Source organism: Petromyzon marinus, chromosome 3, assembly GCF_048934315.1.
Source record: "Petromyzon marinus isolate PM22_M1 ecotype Great Lakes invasive population chromosome 3, UKy_Petmar_22M1.pri1.0, whole genome shotgun sequence".
Lineage (NCBI taxonomy): Eukaryota > Metazoa > Chordata > Hyperoartia > Petromyzontiformes > Petromyzontidae > Petromyzon > Petromyzon marinus.
In genome coordinates this window covers 10,567,481-10,592,661 of record NC_133669.1, presented here as the reverse complement: position 1 = coordinate 10,592,661, position 25,181 = coordinate 10,567,481, and the positions used below count along the sequence as shown (strand labels likewise).

Here is a 25,181-nt window from a genome sequence, read left to right as displayed (position 1 = left end):
AAAAATGGAAAAATTATCGAGACTAATACATTGGCATGTCGACGAGTGTCCAAGGCTCCCACCACTATCAATGCACGTGTTCAATGTATTAACGCTCTCCTGTGACATATATATGGGGGCATCGCTTTCACAATATTCAATCACCCTGTTGATAATAAAGCTAGAAGATTATGAGATTATACCTGAGGGGGGCGTCTATAAATGGATCACCTTTTTTTTACGCGTACGCACCTCTCTTCCCTTGGAAATGAGACGTTCGGTCTCGGAGAGGCGCACACGTGGTTTTACACCAAAGGATGCCTGCATGCAGGTCTGTAGGGTGGTGGGAAAGTGGCTGCTGTGCCATGGATAAACTGGCCACCGTCACGGGAATGTGGAGTTTCCATAAGACGATTGCAGTGCCACGAGCAGAGCGCACGAGAGCCGCGCGATTTCCCTTTTTCGAGGAGTGTCATCATAGTCACCGGCCGTGACCTATCCACTGCTGGATGAAGGCCACCCCAATCCGACGCCATCTTTCACAATCTCCCTCCCTGCCCAGTGGCGTGAACTCATTGCTTCCGTCTCCGCGGTGGGCGTCCTTCTCGGACCTGTTTCCTCCTCCTCCTCCTCCGAGAGAGAGAGAGAGACACTGCCATTTTAAATTGCAATGCGGCGTTTAAGTAGGCACACTCGAATATGAAAACTTTAGCAACGTCTGATGTCGATGCTGCACCAGTACTTACTCCGTTGGTGTTTTCGTTGCACGTGCAGAATGTCGACGGTTGGCGTGTGAAATATGGGACTTCCGACATTACTGAGAAACCAAATGACAACTTTTCTGACTTAAGTTGTTTTTCATAGTGCACGTGTCAGACACGTACACGAATGTGCAACTGTACATGCACACACTTTTTTTTCCTCAATGCCTTGCCGGATGAACGTCTTCCCACGCCGTGTTGGTCGCATGCCATAACGCTGACCACACATTGACCATGTTGGTCAGTCCAGTGCGGTTGGTGAAGCCTAGACGTTGGACATTGTACAACGGAACACACAATGCACGTGTACTGAATTATACGTTTGTAAATACGAGCATAATGCAACAAACGGGTCGAAAACGTGGAAAGGTGCACGCTTTGAATGCCACTGAAAGACAGAAAGAGGAGGGAAACAGGCGGAAGATCAGAGAACATGCACACGTCGGATGGACCGTTAAGCAGAGTTGGCTCAGGAAGGGAACATCATTTAGAATGGGCTTGGTGATGGACAGTGGTCGACGACGAATGGCGGAGTGAAGCACGCGGTGGGTTGGTCATCACGCCCGAGAGGTCGCGGAGCGCCGAGTTGGAGCAACGATGTGGGGTGGGGAGGGGATTCATCCAGCAGTGGACAAATGGTGATACTCCAATGCAGTACACGAAGTTTTGCATTTGCCAAAAGCCCTTATTCTTGCGGACTGTTTGGCTAGTTGCATTTCCTGAACATAGCACGTGTATGTAGCACGTTCGCTCAGATCAACTTACTAAAAGCAGTATTAATACTGTTACAGCCCTTTGGCTATCTACTGCTGGATGAAGGAAGGTCTCCCAACGCCTATAAAGAAGTGGGGGTGATGGGGGGGGGGCATGGCCGGTTCAGATAGCACTCGCCATTGATGTTAGCCGTGACCTGGAATCAACAGCTGCTCATTGGGATTAATAGCGCAGTACACAACAACAGCGACACCGCTCCACCCTAAATTCATGAGTGATATATATTAATATCTTTGGTCATTGCCGTAGAAAACACATGTTTAGAGACTTGAATTGTGTAAATGTAGTTTTGTCTCGCTGATGAGCACTCAGAGCGATGAAACCAGTCACTGTCCGTCCCGTCAGTTGTGTGGTTACACAACGTTAACGGCAATAACTCGCTGATGAGCGCTAAGAGGCGCCAAACGGGTTCATGCTTCTTCGCTGTGTTGTTACACGACTGCATTCTAATCGGCTGTCGGTTGCTGATGAGCGATAAGGAGAGGAAATAAAACCAAACCACTTTGTTCTGCAATTGATCAATGTTGGTTGTTGATTCGCTGGTCAGCGTTAGGAAACGTGAAACCGATCCTGCCCCATTACAGACTTGGTGTAAAGTGACTGTGGCTCACTGGTGACTCTTAGTAAGAGCATGGAAACGCCACGATGAACAATTGTGGACACAGTTACACTCTGTAAACTGGTTGTGGTTCATCATGGGACCTCCTTTACCAGTACCAAAATATGAGAATAGGTTTTCACCTTGCAGACATGATTCGTTGTAAAAGGTTTCAGTTTGGTGTTTTAACATCGTAACACCAGTTTAGTTGCCATAAAAAAAATTGGATAACCTATTCTCATGGTTGTGCTTTGCAGATGAATTCTAATACGCGTAAACCTTTCCAGGCCCACACCCATGTGTCACAGTCGCCAGATGGAAAATACTGACCTCAAATTTACGTCGGCCAAAACGTGAATATTTTTTTTGCTTTGGCAAATATTTCTTCACCTTAACCATTGCATGGAGAAAGGGCATGGCCTAAAACGCGCGTGGCGGGCCAACACATTTATAGAGGAGAATTATGATGTTCTATAACACATTCTAATAACGCCAATTATTTACACGGGAAAGCCTCGCTGATTCTCAAGACTCTCTGTCAGGAGACTCTTGCCAGATTGGGATGTTTGGCCTGATTCATAGAGGGGAGTTTGACTTCTCGATTTGGGGGGCGGGAGGTGCATGGGTTCGCTTTGTCCCTCACATTAGGAATCGCGGCTGCATATAATTTATTTATTTTAAATATTTTTTGTTAACTACCGAAAATAAGTGTATAAAGGTGTCCAGTTTGTGGAGGGGGGGGGACATTACCCCCCCCCCCGTGCCCCCCCCCACCCCACAAACTTCGCCTATGGCCCAATTCCATTTCTGAGTGTTTGGCTTCATGTGGAAGGAAACTGGATAACCCGTAGAAATCCCACCACGTGTGTATATATATACTCAGCACGGCCATCTCCTGGCCACACCACAGTCCAAACCTACAGCACCTGGCAAGCCCTAATACTATAACCTACCAGGCTCAACCCTGCTTATTCGCTTCCAAGAACCCCTGACGATATAAGGCTCACGTTATTTGATCGAAGGCAAAACACCACCCTCATCATGACAGTCGTCGCGCAAAACACCGATGTTCCTTTCCATGATGGGATTTCACATAATTTCGATGCTCTTTCACAAAAAACTGCGTGTTGACAGGGGGGCGGGTGGAGTGGGTGGAGGAGAGGGGGTGGAGGGGGACGGGGTGGGGGAGGGTGGAGGAGAGGGGGTGGAGGGGGACGGGGTGGGGGAGGGTGGAGGGGAGAGGGTGGGTGGAGGTGGATGGTGGGGGGGACGCTTAATCCCGTTGCCCCCTCCTCCTATGTTGTATTATTTAGGACAGTAGAGGCTGTTCTATAAGACATCGACTCTGAGATTTAGGTGAAAACTATGGTTATAGTAATAATAATTAATAATATGGAACCGTGTGTAAATCCACTGCTTGATGAAGCCCTCCCCACGCTGTCATGGGGGTTGTTTGACCATACTTCACCACGCTAGTCAGTATGAGTTGCTTTAGGGGTGGCCGAGGAGAGATGCGGTAGGGGGTGGTTTAGATATCACTTGCCACTGATGTTAACCGTGGTCTGGATTCGAACTCCAGTAGCCAGAGTTCAAAGCGCAATGCGCTACTGCCAGGCATATAGACTGTTATTGTTTAGCACAAACAGTACGACTAAGCCTGTGATCAAACACCCCCAAAATGCACCACATCTCATCAGATTTCGGAAGCTATGTAGGATTGAGGCTGGATATCGCTCGGATGGACAACCATCCTGCTGCTGGGACTATGTTGTGGGCAGCAAAGGGCAGTCCGTTGTTGTGCTGTGGTTCTATGCTCCCACGTCAAAGCAACCCGCGCTGACCAGCGTATGTTCAACTAAACGGCCGTAACCCGCATAGCCTGCGGAGGCCTTCAATCCAGCAGTGGAGTGATGAAAAGGGCTCTACGTGCACGTACGGCTGAGGTTTAGACTCTGCGGTTAGGGATGGACTGCATTATTTATTACAGACTGTATGGATAGGTATGGCCCGAGCCACTTAGTGTGTACACTCCAGTATATGCCACAGTAGGGAACACCCCAGAGGGGCTATCCAACGCGGAGATGGAGCTCCGAGATGGGATCGTGTGCACGTGCGAAATCGATTGACTCGCGGTCGTGACACCGTCAAAGGTGGCGACGACGTGGGGATAGGAGGCCTTCATCACGCAGTGGATAAATCACGGCTGATAATGTTTTGGATGATTACGTATAAAGACGGTATGGTGTTGCTGTGTCTCAACAGGGACCTCGCTGTGACTGTTGAGGGTGGACATCCCCCCCTGGCAAAACTTCAAAGCGCATCTCCAGACGAGGCAAACGTCGGCTCGCAGAGGCAACCGAAACCCACGGACTTAAATCCAACCGGCTACTCTCACTGAGATGCCAACAAACCCTGCTGCACCTGGATGTTAGTTCATCTGCTACCACCAGGAGTTCATCTGCTACCACCAGGATGTTAGTTCATCTGCTGCCACCAGGATGTTAGTTCATCTGCTACCACCAGGATGTTCGGTGACCAGCTTTGCCGGACGCCAGTTGGACCTCCTGCTCTAGTACTCGGGTGGTAACCAAAGAGTTACCCGGATGCTGGTCAAGTGGCCGCCTGGATGTTAATCAGCCAGAAGCCCAAATGTTAGTCAACCATATACTTGGATAGCAGTCGACCAGTTACCTGAATGTTATTCAACCTAGTTACTCGGATAGTAGTCATCCAATTATCTGGATGTTAGTCAACTTTGGATGATAGTCGATCACCTGAATAGTTGCTGATCAATTCCCTGCCTTGAATTGAGTCGACCAATACCTGGATATGAGTTGGCCAATTTACTATTTGCTCAGGAACCAATAACATAGATGCTAGTTCACCAATTACTTAAATTATACCGTAGTTTACAATTCACCTGGATGCCGATGACACAGCAGCCCTCCGAATGGCGATAGACTCGTGAGCAGATGTTAGTCGACCAGTTTCCCGGATGACAGTCGCCCTGCTTCCCGGATGTTAGTCGACCGTTCCCCACGCGATGATGCGATTCAGTTCCGTGGGAGACCACGTGACCCTGGAGCGTAGCGTTACCTACACCGTAAGTACCCAGCACCTTGTCCACCCAGCCTTCACCCCTCCACCTCCTCTGCCCCCTCCCCCACCCCATTCAGCCGCCCTCGTTAATACCACACGGGCGTGAATCGACTGTAAAAACACCACGTGCCGTCTGCTTCACTCAGGGTGGACGATAAAGAACCCTCCTGTGACGTCACGTGAAGAAGAGTAGGCCGGCCATTGTGTGCCGGCATCACGACCCACATTTGAGGCAAAACAACTTGATTGGGAAACACATAGCCGATCAGCGACCACTCAGACTTAGTGATGCTTTCCTGGGTAAACAAGCGTAGTACTAATACTAAATAAATAAGAAAAACCTGCGGTGACCACATCTTGTGGTTACAGGCCACATGGTGCTGATCCAACTACAGACGAAGGAAAATGGGTGCACAAAAAATAAACAATACCATTCGAAACCTCACATTATGGGGTGTTTAGCATCAAAGAATCGAGAAGAGGTTTGCAATAGTGGCCGCTCGTGTTTGGAAGTAAACAATGCGGACCAACGTTACGATTCATATTTGCTTTTTGACTTCTGGCAACTGCCTGATGATGCTGGTTTTAACTAACAGTGTCACGTCGTACTCAATGTGTGCGGATTGCTCTCCCAACACACCGTTGTGTGCTGAAGCAGTAACAAATTGGCAAGTGTGTTCACATGACAACTTTATCAATTGGCTTCGTCGGGTGGAGGAGGGTTGTCGACACACATTTAACTCGCGCAATCTGACTCAAAAATAAAATGTGAATCACGTACGAAGCCACTGCCCAAGGTCCGTAGCACCAGGGCTGTCCTCACCACCCGCTGTGAAATGGTGACGCTGCGCTGTCACTTGATACAACAATGATCTGTTGCTGCTGCGTAGGCAGTAGGGCATGAGCACAATAATAAAAAAAACTCAACACATTCATCAATAACACTGTGGCCTTAAAAAAGACAAGTATGTATGTAATAGGTGACGTTTCAGCGCAATCACCCTTGTTCGCTGCACATGGGCCATAGAGGTAGAGTGGATGAGAGTTGGAGAAGGTGCTTTATACATACCGTGGGGCGTGATAAGAATAAAATTATTTAAAATGTTTCCTGATTTACCATGCACTTTTAACATAATACACTTCGTGCTGCATTCCTGGGTTAAATTAAATTAGTACAGCAGATAGGGGGCACTCGCATATGCACTGTGTTAGTTGTTTTGGGAAAATGACGGGGGGGGGGGGGAGCAGCCCCGGGTCCCTTGGCTGCCGTGCCCTGCTACACTTGAATTAATTTATGACATGAGATATACGCCCCTACCCCCAGGGCTACCCGTGCCCCACCAATATGCATACTCATTGGCCACCACTTGTCCACCAGCCGCCTTGCACCTTCCGCTCGCCCTCATTCAGTCGCCCGAATGGCTCATTTCTTCCCGTGTACCCTCCACTGAGTCAACCAAAAGTTCATCTCGGTGTTCGTCGACAAACCACTGTGACGGTTCCAGCAACCATCTGCGAGCCGTTCGCATTACCCTGCGTGGAGCGATGACGCTGGGCGGTTCGCGCCAATGCACTCTGGTTCATACGCAACGGCCTGAGTTCGATTCCCCGCAACGGCTAACCGTCTTGTGCCGAGTTAAGCAACCTCCGATGTTACTGTTACATTAGTGTGTTTGTGGACAGTGCGAATTAGAGAGTGTGCTAAGGGGAACTCAGAAACAGCCCTGCAATGTCTTTTTTCCAGACTCCAGTCTCTGACACGGCACTCGAATGTAATTGGGACAGAAGAGTGGGAAAATATATATATGTGCCTGCTACCAGGGTTTTCAGATTCGTCATTGTTGTCTTCAACAGTTACGTTTGGTGATAAAACAAAAAATGACGATGCACTGATGATTGTGAGCAATCTCAGGAGTGCGCAGAATCGGTCCTCGCTGCAGGAGGAGATGGTGTTATTTCGTCGTCAACTTAAGCAATGGGTTTTGGGGCGTACGGATGACTGAGGGGGACGGCGTATCAAGCAGCAGGGATAGCCTAGGCATGGTCTCCCCACCGAGCGGAGATTTATGAGAGGTTTTAGGAGGTGGTGGGGAGTGAGATGCAGTCACAAAGTTAGGAGAGATGCCTCTGGTGGCATGGCTGGCATGGGCCGTGGTGCAAAGGAATCCGCCCTCCCCTTTCCGTAGCCCTGAGCCCACTGTTGTGCGGGCCCCAGTGCAGTTGCACCGCCTGCACACCGAATAACTGTGCCGCAGGAATGCCCCAAACGTAATGCCTTCTCTCAATAAGTTTTCATTGACATTTTAACGCTTTGCTACTTAGGTTTGAAGCGTTAATGCATTAGCTCTGTCCGCCTGTCTATAAATGGGTTCACGATTACTCTCATAAAGATGATGCAATATTAATATTTTATTATAAAGTTGCATTGTCATTCAGAACTTTAAAAAAAATCGTTATTAAATGGTAAATTCAATACTTTCAAGGACATGCACATTGGAAAGCGATGCAGACTACATTTGCGTGCATTTTTCTTTTCTTGGTTAACACGTAGCCACCACACTTTTCTCCGCACCTCCACCATAGTGGAACCAGGGCCAGCATTCCACCACGGTGAGACGAGGAATCAACGTCACGTAAACATTTGCCCACAGTGTCCTGTACCGCAGCGTCATTTCCAAAATGCTGCCCGCATAGGCCACATGAAAACTTGAGGGTGCCAGGCCTGGGTAATTAATACGGTGAATGGGGGCAGCACAGTCCACCAGGATTGCGCAACGGCCTCTGATGTTCTCAGGCTCCTGTATGGACTGACAATTTATGGAATGGCAATTAGAAGGAAGACGTTGTGGTCAAAGTACGACATATTCAAATATTTATGCGTGACATTTTATTAGGGGGGGGGGGGGGGAGCCGCATTAATAGGATAATTTGTTTTAAAACCAGGAGGCATTAATCGTAGGATATCCCTTGAAGTGCTTGAAGAAAGTGACAGCCGTCTTATAATTGATACCCTCATGTTGAGTCGGTGAAGGGGTGGAGATTTGGGGAAAAGTCAATGTCGCGCTCGGAGCCGTGGCTATACCAAAATAAATAAACTGAATCATTTATTTTTTATATATAGAGCCTCACACCTGTGATGTAAATCTCACGGTGCTAAAATGGGTTTTGACATTGAAATTCCGCACATGGGTGAAAGAAAATATCCACTACAAGAAACAACATAGGACATTTAACAAAAGACCTTCCACTCATGGCAGTGGCACCGCAGGCTGAGCATGTAACGGGAAGGCTGAAATAATCGACATTTGTACCGATTTGTGACGCCATTAAGGCCGAAATTGCATGTTCCTTGGTCAACCCGGCACATCGCATCCAGTATTCCCCTCGCGATGGATGTGACTATTACGTGCCTACTTCAGTTCACCGGCGACCGACAAAATATTCAGCGAGAATTGAGCCCTGCCCGTACGTAGCGCACAGCGCAATTTCGTCTCGCAAGCAATGCCGCTTGGCAGAAATGAGAAGCGTCCGACTGACGTCTCAGCGCGCGGCGACTATTACGACACAGCGTTGGCACGTGATATGGGAGCTGATAATCGGCGAGGAGATGGCATCGAGTTGGAAAGAAAGAAAGAGAGAGAGAGCAAGCGCGACGGCGGGGGCCCTTGGCAGAGTCAGAGCGGGTGGCGCACGTGGCCGTGTGGGTTGCTGTTTGGTGGCGTCGCTCACTGCGTTTCCGCGCGCGCCCTCTTTAAGAGCGACTTTCACGGGCAGCGAAAGCGTGAAGGTCGCCGATAGCTCAAAAACAAACCCCCCCCTGTCCCTCACGTTGCGCCGCAGAAAAGTTTCCAGATTGGCAGTAATCGGGACATCTGGTGTCACCTCATCCGGGCGGGTGAACCTGAATGAGTGAAGTCTTTCACACTCTGGACACTCTTTAGGAGAAATGTATTCGTCATCAGACGTTGAACGTCAGCGATTTGACGTACCACAGAAAGGTAGGCAAGGGACATCACACATGGGCTTCAGAAAACAAATTACCGTAGACATAATAAGCAGGATGAAGAACACCTTACTCCAGTACTGCACTATGAACCCGATGACCCTGACTTCGATTGCCAGGGCTAACATCAGTCAACAAGTGATATCCATACCGGTCCTGGTCTTCTCCCACCTCATCACCAGCCTGCATTGGTCAGCATGATTAAATACGAGCAATCCATGAGCTCCCCCCACGACTGACGCGGTGTCAGGAAGCCTTCGTCCTCTCGAGAGACAAAGGGGCCGCAAGTTATTTTTACTATTTTAATCAAAACTGTATCCATGTAAGCTGAGTTACTCGTCCTTTATCCAGCCCAACTGACACGATGCAATGCGGGCCCACCCACTTAGAAATGGCCTTTACATTCTACATATATCCATCACTGCAAGCATCTTAGCCGCACTAATCGGGAGCCAGAGAGGAATGTGTTCGACCTAGCAACCCTGCGTTTTTAATTTTTACACAGCCAGTCACCTGTAACGGAGAGCCTTAAGTATATTAAATGTTATTATTACATAATGCGAAGGTCATGTGTTAATGTGTGGTTGCTCGCCAAAGGTATTTGAAGGTCATTTTATGTGTTGCTTTAACAGCGTCATTCTGATTATAATTCTCTGTGCGTGGATGGAATTCGTCACTCGTAGCTGATCTGACCTTACTACATGTTAACGGTTTAAAACGTGGCCAGTCATTGAACTCGGGCAACTGGTCCATCACGCCGTGCACCCACCACCGCTCCCCCAAAGTTTTGGAACGACCCCAAAAATAGCATCATTGCACACACCTTTTGCCACCGTGTCGAGGACATTATTACACGCATAAACTGGCACCTTCCATGACAACGTGGAATTTCCAACAACAGCGTCAGCCAACAGAACTCGTTGCCGACTTTTGACGATTTTCACCGCAGTGCCAGCGTGCGCGCGCCGTAGATGTCGGTGTTTCACACTCGTGCGCGCGCCTGCGTGCGTGCGTGCGTTCGATTCTTCACGTGGCCTCAAAAGGGCACGCCAGAGTGCACCTTGCCTGGCACGGGTGCTGTGGCGATGGCATGGCGGCTGTTGTTGTGCTCATGTGGAAATGGTCGCGCGAGCACGCGCACCTTCCCGTGTCAGATTGTGCACTTGTGCGTGCGTGTGCGCGCGTGGGTCATTAGTGCGAATTGGCTCATCCTGAGCAGAGAGCGCACCCACATCCATGATTCATCGAGCAGAGAGAGAGAGAGAGCGCGAGAGTGCGTGTGTGCATGAGGCACGAGGAGAGGGGCTGAGTGCATGTGTGCGCGCGCGCGTGCGTGTTTTTCTGCGTCGAGTGGTTGAGTGCGTTGTGCATTTTTTGCTTGTGTTGTCAACGTGACATCGGTGTGTGTGTGTGAGTGAGTGGTGTGTGAGTGTTTCTTAAGTGAGAAGTGGTGTCACATTGGTTTAGCGTGTTTGGTAAACTGAGTTTGATTCCTGGCCATGACGTTCATTGGCTACGTGCTGTCTTTACCTGGCCTGGCCCTCCCACAGGTTTGCATGGTGGTAGCCACACCACCCCTAGCCAGACTTAATAGGTGTCTGTTAACAACACTTTGCCCAGCAGTCTGAAGCCGAACAAATGCCGTTTATGAGTGTGTGTGTGTGTCTGAAGCCGAACAAATGCCGTTTATGAGTGTGTGTGTGAATATGTTTACGCGTACGTATTTTGTCCAGATAATTCAAGAAGCTTTCCGTGGCTGTACCAGTGGAATTTCCATCTGGTACGTATACAATGAGAGGATGATCGATATCCGTGTGAGGGCTAAGAACGTTTCCTTACTGACTTGGCATTTGCTGCTCACTCTGAAAAGATATTGGACACCCGGCTGCTGAACCTGCAGGTTGCCAAAAAGAGGTGGGGCTTGTATTGTCACCTCACCAATAAAAAAACACTTGCCAGAATACTCTCTGTAATTGAACACTCACCCCCCTCATCTCCCTATGTCTAATCGGGCAGTTGTGGAGATGATGTAGGGGATATTATATAGTACATTGCCAGTTTGCTTGTGACCAGCTTCAGTTTGGCAGTACTGGTCTCACTTTGGATAAATTGAGTGCCGTTAGCTTTTCATCAACTACATAACTCTCTGCGCAAGATATCTGGCCTGTTGCTCCGCACAAAGTTCTAAGGACATTTTTGACCTCACTTTTGCCCTCTCTTATTTATGGGTGCGAAATAGAAATCCCTTCACAGGAACACCTGCACTGGCTTGAAATACTTAGGCTAGCCTACCAACAGTCTGTCCTCGGTTAAACCAGGTTTGATTTTATGATGAGCTCACTAGACCCTTGGAAGATCTAGACACAGTACCACCAGTGAACACCTTCCAGCAGGCGAGGTTGCGTTGGCTGTATCATCAAGCCTGCATGCCTAGCCACCGCATGCCCAAACAACGTTTGTTTGGCTGTATAGAGGTGCTAAATGGACATGATATGGGCTAGATGAAGAAGTGAGCTAATGCACTTCAGGAGACTTTGGAGCCGAGCGGACCTGCTGATGACTGGTAACAGCGGTGGCAAGAATGGCCTCCGTGGATGAGACTAGTGAAGGTTGCTACTCAACAGTTGGAGGCAGTCGCCCTTCGGTAACAATGTAGGGCGAAGGAGTGACATAACAATGAGCAATAGCAGATGCATCACCTGGGTCTGTCCTGTGACCACCTGCGAGCAAGGCTTTGACGCTTCAGGTGGCCTTAAAGTCCACCTAGCCTGGTGATGTCAAGTTCCTTTAATGGCGAATGGTGGCTGCTAGTGTGAGTCTAAGTGTATCCACACAACTCCTCTTTGTACTCAGTGTCAACCTGACATTCTGATGCCGAACACAGGGTGTGTGTGTGTGTGTGTAGGAGGGCAACTGTGCACGATGAAATCACCATGAATTCACCCAATCTCTTTGGATCTCAGAAACTATGCAGAGCTGAGCATGGGTTAGTGGTTGGATGATTTACTTCTACTAGAAGCCACGCATCCCAATGCAGGACCCTCCTGAAAAACAACACTTGGCATTGCCAAGTGTTGTAGATGAATGCGAATTAGCGTGTTGGTCAATAATCTTACGTATGCCGATGATCTGGTGATTGATGCTCACTCAGAGGAGGAGTTGGAGGCGCTGCTGCTGAACCTGGAGCATGCTTATAAGAGGTGGGGCCTTACCATCAGCCCCACCAAAACTAAGCACCTGCCTGGGTATCTGGTACCATCAGACACTCCATCCCCACAACTCCCAATTGGTGATGGGGCAGTTGTGGAGAGAGTAGAGAGTTTCCCATACCTGGGCAGTGTGCTCATGACCGGCTCTGGTTTGACAGCAGAGGTCTCACTCCGCATCAGTGGAGAGGCATATGTCATCAGTTGCATAATGCTGTGTGGATGCTACCTAATCTGTCGCTCCACATGAAGCGTTAGGTATTCTCTGCCACGGTCATGCCCTCCCTTCTCTACGCTTGCGAAACGTGGACTCCCCTAATGGAACATCTTCGCTGGTTCGAAACATTTAAGTTGGCCTGCCTACGATCCATCCTGGGTTTAACCAGGCTAGATTGTGTGAGGAACTCACAAATCCTTGAAAGATCTGGACAAAGTCCCATCGGTGAGCTCCTCCGGCAGGCAAGGCTGCGTTGACTGGGTCATGTAGCCCGCATGCCCAGCCACCGCATGCCTAAACAACTTTTGTTCAGCCGGATAGAGGGGGCTAAATGGGTGCGGCACGGGCTAGAGATGAGATGGAGTGATGTGGTACAAGAGGATGTGGAGCTGAGTGGACTTGCCAATGATTGGTACCAGCAGTGTCAAGATCGGCCTCTGTGGAGGAGGCTCGTGAAGGACGCTGCTACTGGGCAGTTGGAGGCAGTCACCCTCCAGCAACAACGGAGGGCAGAGGAGCGACGCTCACAGCAACAAGTGGAGCGCCAGGCAGATAAAACATAGCAAGTTGGCAAAGCAGGGGGCACAGGTGGTGCATCGGCCAGTCATCTCAGTCCACCCATGGCACCTGGGTCTGCCCCGTGACCTGCCAGCAGACATTCGACACTTCACGTGCACATCGCCTGGCACAAGCGCCGTGGTGACGTCACCGCCACTTAGTGGCGATTGGCGGTTGTTGTGTGTGAGCTGACATCGATGGGATCCCTGGGTTTGAATTGAGCGAGTTTTTTCAAGTGTAGCTGTCTCAGCCGGGTCAGACATTCTTATTGCAACAAAACTTAACATTAAATTTGGTTCTGCCCTTAATTTTGGCTGAGTTTCAGCCCCAAGATGAAAAAATATCGGTTTTGTTGTTATGTTACAAACCCTACTTCTGGTGGCAGGCTGAGTGAGAAAGTGATGTCGCCTACTATGGGACGGTAGATAACTTGAAGGGATCTCAGAAGTAGTTTTGTAACGTCCGCTTCTGTGAGCCGTTCTCTAGCATGAAGAGTTGCACTGCTGTGCGAGAGATTCCAATGGATTTTTTTTTATTTCAACACGATGACGATAACACAATCGGGATAAAATTGGCGGGGGGGGGGGGGAATACAAAAAGGGTGGCAGGCAGGCAGGGAGGGGGGGCGAATGATTGGATCGTGAAGTTGAGTGTGTGCATGAATGGATTGTATGTGTATTTGTGTGAGCAGATGTATGCGTGTTTGTAAGAGTGTGAGTGTGTGTGTGGGGTTGAATGTGTGCATACGTGCTGTATAGGCATGCCTGTGTCCGAGAGTGTGTGAGCATCAGTATGGATATGCGTGTGAGTGTGTGTGAGAGCGTGTGTAGGGGAGCGATAGCGGTTAGCTCATTGCGCTACAAACCCAGTGACCCAAGTTCGATTCCCGCTCACGGCCAACACCAGTGACGATTATGTGAACCAGTCCTGGGCGTCCCCTAGGTCGACTCAGCCTCAAATGAGTACCTAATGCTATGTGTAAACATCGTCACGAGGGAGACAAAGGCGGCCGGGCTTGGTGCTGGCCACCCACTTGCGTACCGGGCCGGCCTCGCGAACAGCACTTGCCCCCAACAGTCTGTTAAAGGCTATAATGCGAATCTTTCGTCTTCGTCAGCACGTGTGTGCTTCGTGACCGCCTATATAACACGCCGACGAACAACTTAATCACGATTCCCAGTAACCACGGCAACTGGAGAGACGTTCACACCGGCACCGGGAATGCGCTCAGGCGGAGAGAGAGAGAGATGTCACGGAAGAAGGGAGGCAGGGTGCTAACGTAGGAAAGACCGAGAAGACGCGTCTGAGAGCGTTACCCATTGTAAGATGTTGAGAGGGGAAGAAGATAGACGCCACACGAGATCGATGGCTGTTTAAGAGTGGGGCTGGTGGTAGGGAGATGCCCGGAGGCTGCAGCTAGGGAGAAGATTGACAATCGAAAATGTTATACGGGTCAAAAGAATGATTGATGGCAAATAGAACAAATTATTTTGTTATGTTGCTGCATTGGCAGTGGTGCATAAGCATAAAAATAAACTTTGGCCTTAAAAGTATTGTAATGTAGAGTTGTTACCAATATGTCCCCCACCACCCCTGCCTTGCTCCGTTGTTGCAATTCTGGCTCATGAGTCATGGGTCGTTTCAGTAAAACTCTTTTTTATTCATATCGTGGTGAATGTGACGACCTCTAATGCTTAAGTGCTTGTCTCGTGAACCCAGTACATACAAGGTATTACCATTGGCTGTAGCAATCCACTGCTGGATGAAGGCCTCCCCAGGCCATCGCCAACCCTAGCCACGGTCACGCGAAGCGAAAATCCACATCCAGCGCCTGCAACACGCGAGCTGGTCCCATCGCTCCGTCTCCACGGAGGACGTTGCATTGAATCCCAACCACGATTCAACGTGCGTGTATCTTGGACAAGGCAAGTCAATTGGTTTTTGGTTAACTTGCGGTGCCTTTCTTGCACAAATCTGCGACCAAAAGCGCCATGAAATCATTAAACATTGAAACAAAATGAAGCTAGTTGTAACTACTGGCGAAACGTCGTACTCAGATTGTAAATGTTGTGGCTTGGCTCTCCAACACACCGGTTAGTGCTGTACTAGTGACGAATTGGCCACGTTCTGTTTACGTGACAACCCTTACTAGTTGGCTGTGTCGGGTGGTGGCGGTTTTTAACGACACATTTATATATTTACGCGATCTAACCCAAAACAACCTATATTATAAAAAATATATATGTTTAATGATGTTGATAAATAATCATTAAAAGTCCGGTGTGTAAGTGTATCTCAAGCTTAAGAATCAGTATTAATCGATGCATCTGTACAGCTCTGCAAGAAGACGGAGGTTTTGAGAGACGCGTGTCTCTCAAAACTGTCGTGAAACAGCGGCCATCCGGGACTACCAAAGAATTATCGTTAACCCGCACCTTTCGATACATTGGGACGTAAGCCCGGTGCCGCCTGTTCGCCTAAAATCACGCCACCCCTTCTAGATCACAGCAGCAGCCTCACTCCACGCCACAAATACAAATGAAGGCGAGAGATAGAAGCAATTTTGAACTGCGGCCGACGTCAAAAATAAACATCTCGTACAGGCACCTATCATCGAACCTCCCGGTTTCAACCTTCCACGTCGCCAATGGTGGACCATCAACCGAATCAGGACCGGGCATGGCCCATGCGGCCACCTGACGCACAAATGGCGCATCGAAGATTCGGCAGCCTGTGAGTGCGGCCACCAATCCCAAATGATCGACCGCATTGTAAGCAGCTGCTGTCTTCACTCCGTTAAAGGAGGAACGGACGAGATCCACTCTGCGTCTGAACAGACAATTGAGTGGGTAACAAAATTTAAATTATATCTTTAATCTGCTGCTTTGAATCCATACTAAAGAAGAAGAAGAAGAGTGAGAAGTTGCAGTCGTAATGTGTTCGTGTGGGGCAGAGGTTCCAAATGAGCCAAATGTTCAAGAGAGAGGCCTTTTTTTTAGAGAGAAAATGACAGATGGGACAAATTAGGTGTTTCTGAGGATGCGTGATAAGCGAGAGATATGGGAGGAAGCCTACAACCAAATCACGTGGAATGCGCCCGAATCCTGTCATATCTCGGAAAGTTGAGCAGGCTTTAGCCTGGATAGTATTGGGAATGGGTGACCACCCTGCATAACACAGGTGTTATAGGCTCCTGCCGTGCCACATTGTCAGCAGATGACAGTGCGGCAAAACCCATCTTTTGTACCGTACAGTTTATGCTCCCGAGTCAGAAATAATTCTATGATGTAACCACCGCCGAGGCCAATGCTGTAACACGGAGCGAGGAGCAGAGATGTCTTTGTCTCGGGACAGCTCGGTGGCACGGAGTCACAATTTGGAGAGAAAGAAGCAAGCAAAAAAAAGACTTCAAAAACGGAGCCTTTCGCCCGTCCCCGTGAGCTCCCGATGAGCGATGGGGAAGCATTTTGGAGAGGGTGGAGGAGTTCCCATACCTGGGAAGTGTCATCGTCATGGCCAGGCTGTCGGCAGCGCTTTGTACCGAGGGAGGCCAAGCAGAACCATCGTTCTGTTGGCGCCGCAAAACTTCTGCACTTGAGCTCCCGCACCCGCGGTGATTTAATTTGAACGGCTCTTTGCCCTTTCCACTGCTGGATGGAGGAGGACCTACCTGCAAGCGTGTCGGTGAAAGGGGGATGGGGGGGGGGATGGGGTTGTTTGACCATACTTCAGCACGCTGGTCACTCTTGGTTGGTGAAAGGGCAGGCCAGGATCAGTTCAGGTGTCACTTGCGACTGGCGTAGCTGTGGTTGGAGTGACGCGGTGCGCTGACCACTGTGTCGCCATTCCACCCGAGCGCGGTTGTCCATAGATAAGTAACGTCTTTTTACACAGGTAGGATCTGTACAAACCATGGCATCAATGCAAAAATTATAAACTCTCCAAGGTACAACTGTAGTAGTCCAGAACAGACCATACAACGTAGAACGAACGACGGAATGCCCGATCCACAAATACGAAGGAGGTATCACTGCGATACACCACGCTGATCCTGATGCGGTTGTCTGGCTTGAAGCGCCCCAATGTGAAATTGTAGTTGTTGCTCTGAATCTAGATCAGCCATACGAAAGAAGAAGGCACGGGTTGAGGTGCACTCGTCTGCTGGTATGCTGACGTGTGAGGATATTGCAAGATGATAACTAGGGAAAAATGACAAATTGAGAAATGTAAACATTGTTAAAAAAAACACAATAAGATCTTATTTTAAATAAACACAAACGTTTCAAGTAATGCAAATGTGTTTCGATTTTAGTGGCGTCATAAGAAATGTTACGTTAAACGTCGGTGGTGGTCGGCAGTGTTTTTGCTGATATTTTTCTGCCATGCCCAAGCTATAGAATTTTCATGCTTACACAATTTCGACTTATGTACTTTATCTATGTTATTAATTTTTTTGGTAATTTGCTTACATTTCCAAAACCTTGCAGTCGTGTTTTGTTGTTGTAACTCTTTGACCCGCCCCGACTGCACATGTGAAAAAGAGCTTCATAGCTCATCGTATTTCTCCAGGATAAATACGGATTCTTATTCTTAATTAAGACACGGTTCAGCTTGAAACAAGAATACGTACAACGTTGTAGGTGGCATTGCACTGGGCTAAGAACCCGGTGAGCTGAGTTTGACTTCCAGGTGTAGCCAACATGAGTGATAAGTGACATCTGAAGCAGTACTGAGCCTCCTCACCCTTCACCAAGCCTGCCCCGACCAGCGTGGTGAAGTATGCTCATATAACCCTTACGACTAACACACGGCATGGGGAGACTATCATCCAGCAGTGGACTAACAAAGGGTACTGTATATGTTTTAACAAATTATAATCGTAGCCATCATTCCTCCCTAACTACAGCTACCTTCCTCAGTGTCTTCCCACCTGATTCAATAGTCTAGGTTTGGCCAGGAATACTGTAAATACACATTAGATCATGTGGCTACACGATGTTGCCTGCTGAGGCTGACGATGTCATGGATAGTTTTTGAGTAAAAAAAGTTTGAGATGTGATCACACACAAATATTCATACAGACACACTGGCACATACACACACATTCTCGGACACGCATGCACATTTACACATGCACGATCACACATTCAGACAATCATTCAGGCACACGCACAGGCACGGTGGCTCACATAGACAGACATCGAAATTCAGACACACAGAGGCACATCTTCACAAGCACAAAAGATCCCCCGTATAGCCTGTAACAGACTGTTGGGGCAAGTGCTGTTAGCGAACACCTATGAAGGCCGTAACGGCACACGAGGGGGTGGGTGGCCAACACCACGCCCGGCCGCCTTTGTCTCCCCAGTGGCGATGTTTACATACCACAGTAGGTACTCATTTGAGGCTGAGTCTACCAGGGAGAGGCCCTGGACCGGTTCAGATAATCGTCATTGGTGGTTTTGGCCGTGAGCGGGAATCTAACTCGGGTCGCCGAGTTCGTAGGCAGTGCGCTAACCGCTACACCACCGCTAACCGCCACACCACCGCTAACCGCAATTAAGGAAGGGACAGCACACGAGGGAGCTCGTGTGGCCAGATTAATACCTGACCGCCTTTGTCTTCCCTGTACTCATTTTTACACACACCTGACCAGCTACTCATTGAAAATTGAGTCGTTTTCGAGGAGGCCCAGGACCAGTTACGATAGCATTCGCCACTGATGTTAGCCGTGGCCGAGAATCAGAACTCAGCCGGTGTGAGTTGGTAGCACGGTGCACTAATAACCACTGTTCCACCGCTCCTCACACACACACACATCCAGCCCGCTCCCAGACGATCCCACGCTTTGGTATAAATAGTTGAATATGTAAACACAGGAGTGTGTGTGTGTGTGCAGAAGGGAAGAGAGAGGGTGGGAATGAGGGTGGATGAGAGAGCAAGGAGAAAGGCCGGGGGGAGGGAGAGCCGAGAGATACAGGGAATGGGCAGTGGAGGCTTGGGCGAGGGAGGGCGAGGAGATGGAGTGATGGATGATGATGATGGTGGTGGTTATTATGATGTTGACAACGGAGAGGGTGTGTGCCTTGTGTGTACGTGCCTGTGTGTATGCGCGTGGCTGTACGTGTGTGTATGTATACACACGTGTATTCCTGTGTGTGTATCTATGTGTAAGTGTGCATTCGTACGTACGACATGCGTGAAGTGATGACGGTGGTGGTTAGAGCACTTGGCTCAGAATCTAACAACTTAAGTTCAAGCTCCGGCCACGGCTAAAGTCAATGGCGAACGGTGTCTAAACCTATATCGCATCTTGCCTAGGTCAACTCGGCCTGAGAAACGTACTTAGTTTCGTGTATAATCTTCAAGCAGACAACTAGGCTTGGCCATACGACTCACTCGTGCACTAATATGGCCTTGATAGGCACGCGACAAAAGCATTTTCCCTGACAGTCTGTATGACCAAACAGGAGATCTTTGTCTTTATTATTACTGTGCTCCTGTATTTGTTTCAAGTTTTATTTTGTTTAACCAGGTGAGAACTTGAGAGACCAGAACACGGTTCTGCCATTTAAGAGTGACCTGTGTTTGTTTTAATACGTGTATGCCCATGCACCTTTGTGTGTGTGTGTTGAATCCTGAGCATTTAAAGTGTTGGGGTTTTTAATTATTAGTCAGTGGTAATTTGGGATTGGTGCTCAGTTTTTGGACGAATTCACGTCATTTTTCAATAATTGTAAAATAAGACATTTCCGAAATGCTGCGAAGCTGGTTTTTAGTATGGATTATTAGCATAAGGCACTACCACTGGAGTTCAAGATACCATCTATCCATAATAATCCTATATTGTTATACCCTGTATAAGTTGTCCTTGCTATCTTGGAAACCTCATAGTAAATTGGATCATAGTTAATCGGGCCCGATTTTCCTATAGACAGTAAAAACAGTAGAAACATCAATTCCCGATGTGTTTTTCCTTTGATCAGCCGTCTTTAACAGGGCTTAATGGGTAAAAATCCACAAAAAACACTTCAGAATAACAAAAGTTACACGTCAAGACACATAAGAAACCAGACTGACTCTCTCCAATGTGTTCGGGGTTATGTCAGAAGATGCGTCGTAAATCGAGTTTCGCGTTGTAACTCCATCCGTGGTGGTTTATTATATATACGTCATAAAGTGGATAGTCGTAAACCGGAGACCGCCTGCATTCCTGTATTCCTATGAACAAATGTATGAAAATTGTGAGGACAAAATAAGGCGAGATGGATGCAGCAAGCCAAAATAATTCCCGCACTGCTCTGGCTGAATGGAAGGATGTGCTGGAACGAGATATGAGGACAGTGAATATTACTGGAGAAGAGGTGCAGATTCGAAGCACATGGGGAGAGAAAAGCCGAGCGGGGGGACCCCGTACAATAGTGGGACTTGGCTCAGAAGACGTTGCATGGTGTGTGTATGTGAGGCTCTGTTTGGAGAGCGGTAGTGTAAGTGGTCAGCGTTTTGCGCTGCGAACCAGACTACCTGAGTTTGATTCTCACTCATGGCCAACACCAGTGACGATTATCTGAACTGGTACTGAGCCTTTCCTAGGTTGACTCAGCATCAAATAAGTACCTGGTGTGCTGTGTAAAAATATCGCCACTGGGAAGGCAAAGGCGGTCGGGCGTGGTGCTGGCCACCCACTCCTTAACAGCACTTTCCTCAACACTCTGTTAAAGCTATACGGGGATCTTTGTATTGTGTTTGTGTGTACAGGCTTTGTGTCCGTGTGTTTGTGTTGATGTGTGATTATATGTGTAAAAAAAATGCCTTTTCAAAAACTGCTGAAGAAAGCACTTCCAAATGTTTACTTGGACATTTTTATTCGCACATACAAGAAGTGGCCGGGTGTGTCAGTGGAGCCAGAGTGGTAGGGTTCAGGGCTACTGAGTCTGCGCTGCTGAGACCCCGGGTTCACATCCAGGTTTCAGGCGCCCCGTAATGCAACTGGATTCTCAAGTGAAGGGAGTTCACGGTCTATTTTCAGTTACTGCGCAAAATTAAAAGCCATACCATGTAACATTTGTTTTTTGGAATTAATCTGGCAAAATTGCAGGCATGAAAATTACGAGAAAATATTTTGGACTGGCATGTGACAAACATGGCTCTGTAGCAGGACTAAAAAGAGGTTAATTGAAGAGAAAACGGGATAACAGAAATATGATAATGGTATGGCAGGTAAGAGGACTTCCACTGTAAAGCTTAAAAGTAAAGATGCAGGCCTGACATTTCCTGCTCACGGCTCTGCTGGCAGATGGGCCTACGCTCGAGGCAGCTCTAAAAAGTCCCTCTCGAAGGTATGTTGGCCTAGAGTGTCTTGGAAGAGTTGGAAGTACCCATGCGTACTACTGGCTGGGGTGGTTTGAGAAACGCGCCCATCGTTCAACAGCTGCGCAGGGAGACTGCAAGCCCAGTGTGCTCACCATTACGTCCACCAAATTTCACTTGTACGCATCCAAAAAGCACCTCCTTGCTCGGATGAGTGCTGGAACTGCACTCATCTCTTGTGGCAGCCCTCAGGTCAACAGAGGAAATGTCACACGCTCTCCTTGGAACAATCACTTCTAATTTTCCACACAGGGGCACGTATTGTCAGATGATGAAACGATAGGTTTGTTAATTCTTCATTTTCCTGGTATTGTCCCTTACTCAAGGTGGTGTCTGCTGCCTTCCTGCTCTTCTTTCTGTGCTCAATCCTCTCCTGGGCCATCATCTCCACATCCACCCCAGTGTCCTTTCTCTGCTTCAGCACTTCAAATAGCCTCCTCTCTCTAGACCTGCCTCTCGGACTCCGCCCTGGTGCTGCCATGTTCATCGGCTTTCTTCTTCTGATGTGGGTTTCCTCTCTTCTTACGACACAGCCTGGCCATCTGAATCGACTTTCTTTCGGCTACTCTGAGATTGGTAACACTACTCTCTTTCACCATTTGACTCGTTTCTTCATTGCGAAAGAGACGAGGGAAGTTAATTTTGGCGAGGTTTCTCCGCCACATCGAGTGCTCTTCGATGATGTCATCGCGTGAGTGGGAGTCTGTAAATTCGGATAAAGTTTTATGTGGCTTTTACCCACGCTGCATTTAATAATAATATATTTTTAGCAAAAAGTGTCCCGACATTTTAATGGAAGCACCGTCAATGTTTATTTGTTCGTGTGGAGCATCTCCCTCCTCGGCATGACCGGGAAAGACCCCGGGGAAAAAAAAAAACTTACAGAGAATCGTTTCGCTGGGGAAAGGGCAGGGTAGCTCCTACATGGACGCCATTGTTAGTGTTGTTTTGTTGTTGTTGTCCTTGCGTTATTCTCCCTGTGCTCTTGGCATCTGTCGGAAACGAAGTGTGGGTTCAGACCTCTCGCAGCCTCGGTACACCAGCTCCGTGTGTTGGAGAACGGGTCCCAGAAGGAGACACCACAGAACTATTTCTGAGAGATCCATTCAACTTACCTTTTTTGTGTGTATCCACACAAACGCGAGGGTGTGCTGCGCTTTCTCAAGTGCACTGCTACAGATGTCTTAGCTTGAGCGCACACAGCTGGAAGTTAGCCAAACGAAGTGAAAACCAAATACAATGTGCTGTCATCAATGACTGGGCTAAGACATTCGAGTGACTATAGCTGAACCCGAGTTAATCACAGGTGCTAGAAAGCCAGATTTCAAGCCGGGGTCTCATCAGTATTGGCTCAGTGTCTCTGTCCTCCAAGCCTCTGGGGTCACCTCACGCACCACGGACGTCATCTTCTTGCTCACAGTTTTTTTTTTTTGCTGGTGCACAAAAATGGGGCGTGGAAAATTCCAACGAGACCCAGTGGGCACAGTACCGCAGCGCAGTGGGCTTTGAAAAGTGAGGCGGGCCGACGTGGTGCAAAGGGGGGAGCTGGCGACCGAGGGGGCTTGCCGACAGCGGGCACGGGCGGCGGTGTTGTCGGCATCGGCCCGTGAGGTTGCGGAGGGGGAATCTTGAAAGACGGAGGCGGGCGACTGGCGGCAGCCGCCCTCCGTCATCAACAGGAGGCGGGGGAGTGATGTTCACGGCGACGAGCGAGAGCGTTGGAGAAAATTAACACAGAGTGAGGAGAAGTAGCCAGAGGGTTTTCTTTTTTCTTTTATGATCGTGGGCTTTGGGTCTGTTGCCTGAGCTCCTGTCGGCGAGCCTTCATAACTCCACCCAATACCACCTGGGGTCTGTCGCAGGAACTCCTATGAAAGTACCTTCACAACTCCACCCTTACCACCCGGGTCTGTCCTGTGACCTCCTTTGTCAAGAGAACCTCGGTGACTCCACCCTCGGCGCCTGGGCTCTGTCCTTTTGTTGCTATCAGTAAAAGTTTCACGACTCTCTTCCTCACCGTCTCGGCTCTCGACGGTGACTTCCCATCAGCGAGACTCCACCACAGTGAACACGGGTCTTGTAAAAAAAAGATGGGCAGAGTGATGCCATGGTCACTTAGGTTGCGGATTGTTGTGTCCCTCGCTCGACCACCTGTGCCGATGTTGCCTGTAACACTGTGTATGCGTACTTGTGGGCCTTTTTTTATTTGTTATCATTGTGCGCAGTAGCCCGTGCCGCTCTTGTTCCGGCGGTTGTGTGCGGTTCACGCGGCGTCATCTTACGTGTTGACAAACGCTTTGTGAGTGCGTGTGTACATGCGTGTGTACATGCGTGTGTATGTACATGTGTGGGGGTCCGTGTGTGTGGGCCTGCACCCTGAATTGTACATTTTGTTTCCTGCAAAATTATGGGAAGGCACGTGACATTTCACTCCCTTACTATGACCCCAGTGTGAATTGCCTGCTTAAAATTGAAACTCTGCGTGGGGAAACAAAGGTGGCCAGGCGTGGTGTTGACCACCCACCCCCTTCGTTTGCCATGCCGGCCTTCAGAGGTGCTCGCTAACAGCACTTGCCCCAACAGTCTGTTTCGGATATACGGGGGATCTTTGTCTTTGTTGTGCGTGGCGCAGTGTTGATCAGGGCGCAAAAGACCCAGCTGCCTGAGGTTGATTCCCGTGGCTAACATCAAGTGGTCAGCGATATCTCAGCCATTTCTGGGCCTCCCCTAAAATGATTACAGTACCTGGTGCGATGTTTATATATCAGCAATGGGGAGACAAAGACGGCTCGGCGTGGCGCAAACCCACATTACCTCCTTGTGCGCCATAGGTGCTCGCTAACCGCACTCGCCCCAATGGTCTCCGAAGGCTACACGGCGGGATCGTTGTCTCTGTATTCGTGTGTGTGTGCGGTGTGCACTTAGCCGCTTGTAAAAGACCCCACCTTTCCCACTGGACTAACTCTCGAGATTTTATTGCAGAGAGAGAGAGAGAAAGCGGAATGGGAAGAAATGTCGCGTTGGCAGCTTCGACAGACGTGTACAGTATTCCCACCCGCAGCAGATCTATCTGGAGAATGTGGCAACAGCGCAAGTGAGATGGATTTCGCCGTTGGTCCCATGACCCTACATGAGAATGTTTCACAAAAGCGATGAAACGCAGAGCAAAATATAATTCGGCGCGTTCTAATTGAACCCAAACCATGGTGTTCAGGTCGTGTCCTTTACACTGTTCTCGTGTAAAATGTACAATAGGGTCAAGTGAGCCTGTTGCACACGATCATTGCATCATAGTTGTGTGTGTGTGTGTTTCTGGTACGTTTACACATACAGGTACGTGTGCATATAAACGTTGCCGGCACGGACATTTATTTGCGCACTGCACCACTCGCCACTTTGGTGACCCCGAGTTCAATTGGGCAGCCATGGCGAACGTCAGCGGCTACTGATATCTGTCCCAGTCCCGTGCCTTCCCGCGGGTCCACGCCGCCTTAAATGAGTACCCGGTACGGAGTTGTAGACATCAGCACTGGGGAGACAAAGAAGGCCGGACGCGGTGCTGTTTCTGGCGACGCCAGCCCGGGTGTTAATTGTGACATCTTTCTCTGTGGTGGAG

The 25,181-nt window shown here is 48.9% G+C and overlaps 1 protein-coding gene across 2 annotated transcripts in view; it reads left to right on the top strand.

Annotated features, from left to right (window-relative positions):
- The window catches only part of LOC116953494 (rho GTPase-activating protein 6-like), an 88,037-nt gene that overhangs the window by 31,253 nt on the left and 31,603 nt on the right, over positions 1–25,181 (top strand). The window contains exon 2 of one of the 2 annotated variants that reach the window (XM_032973754.2): positions 4,375–5,215. The exons of the other annotated variant lie outside the window; for it this stretch is intronic. Coding sequence (XP_032829645.1) covers positions 5,156–5,215 — 60 coding nt within the window. The 5' untranslated portion in view covers positions 4,375–5,155. The remainder of the gene's footprint in view (positions 1–4,374; positions 5,216–25,181) is intronic. 2 annotated transcript variants of the gene reach the window in all.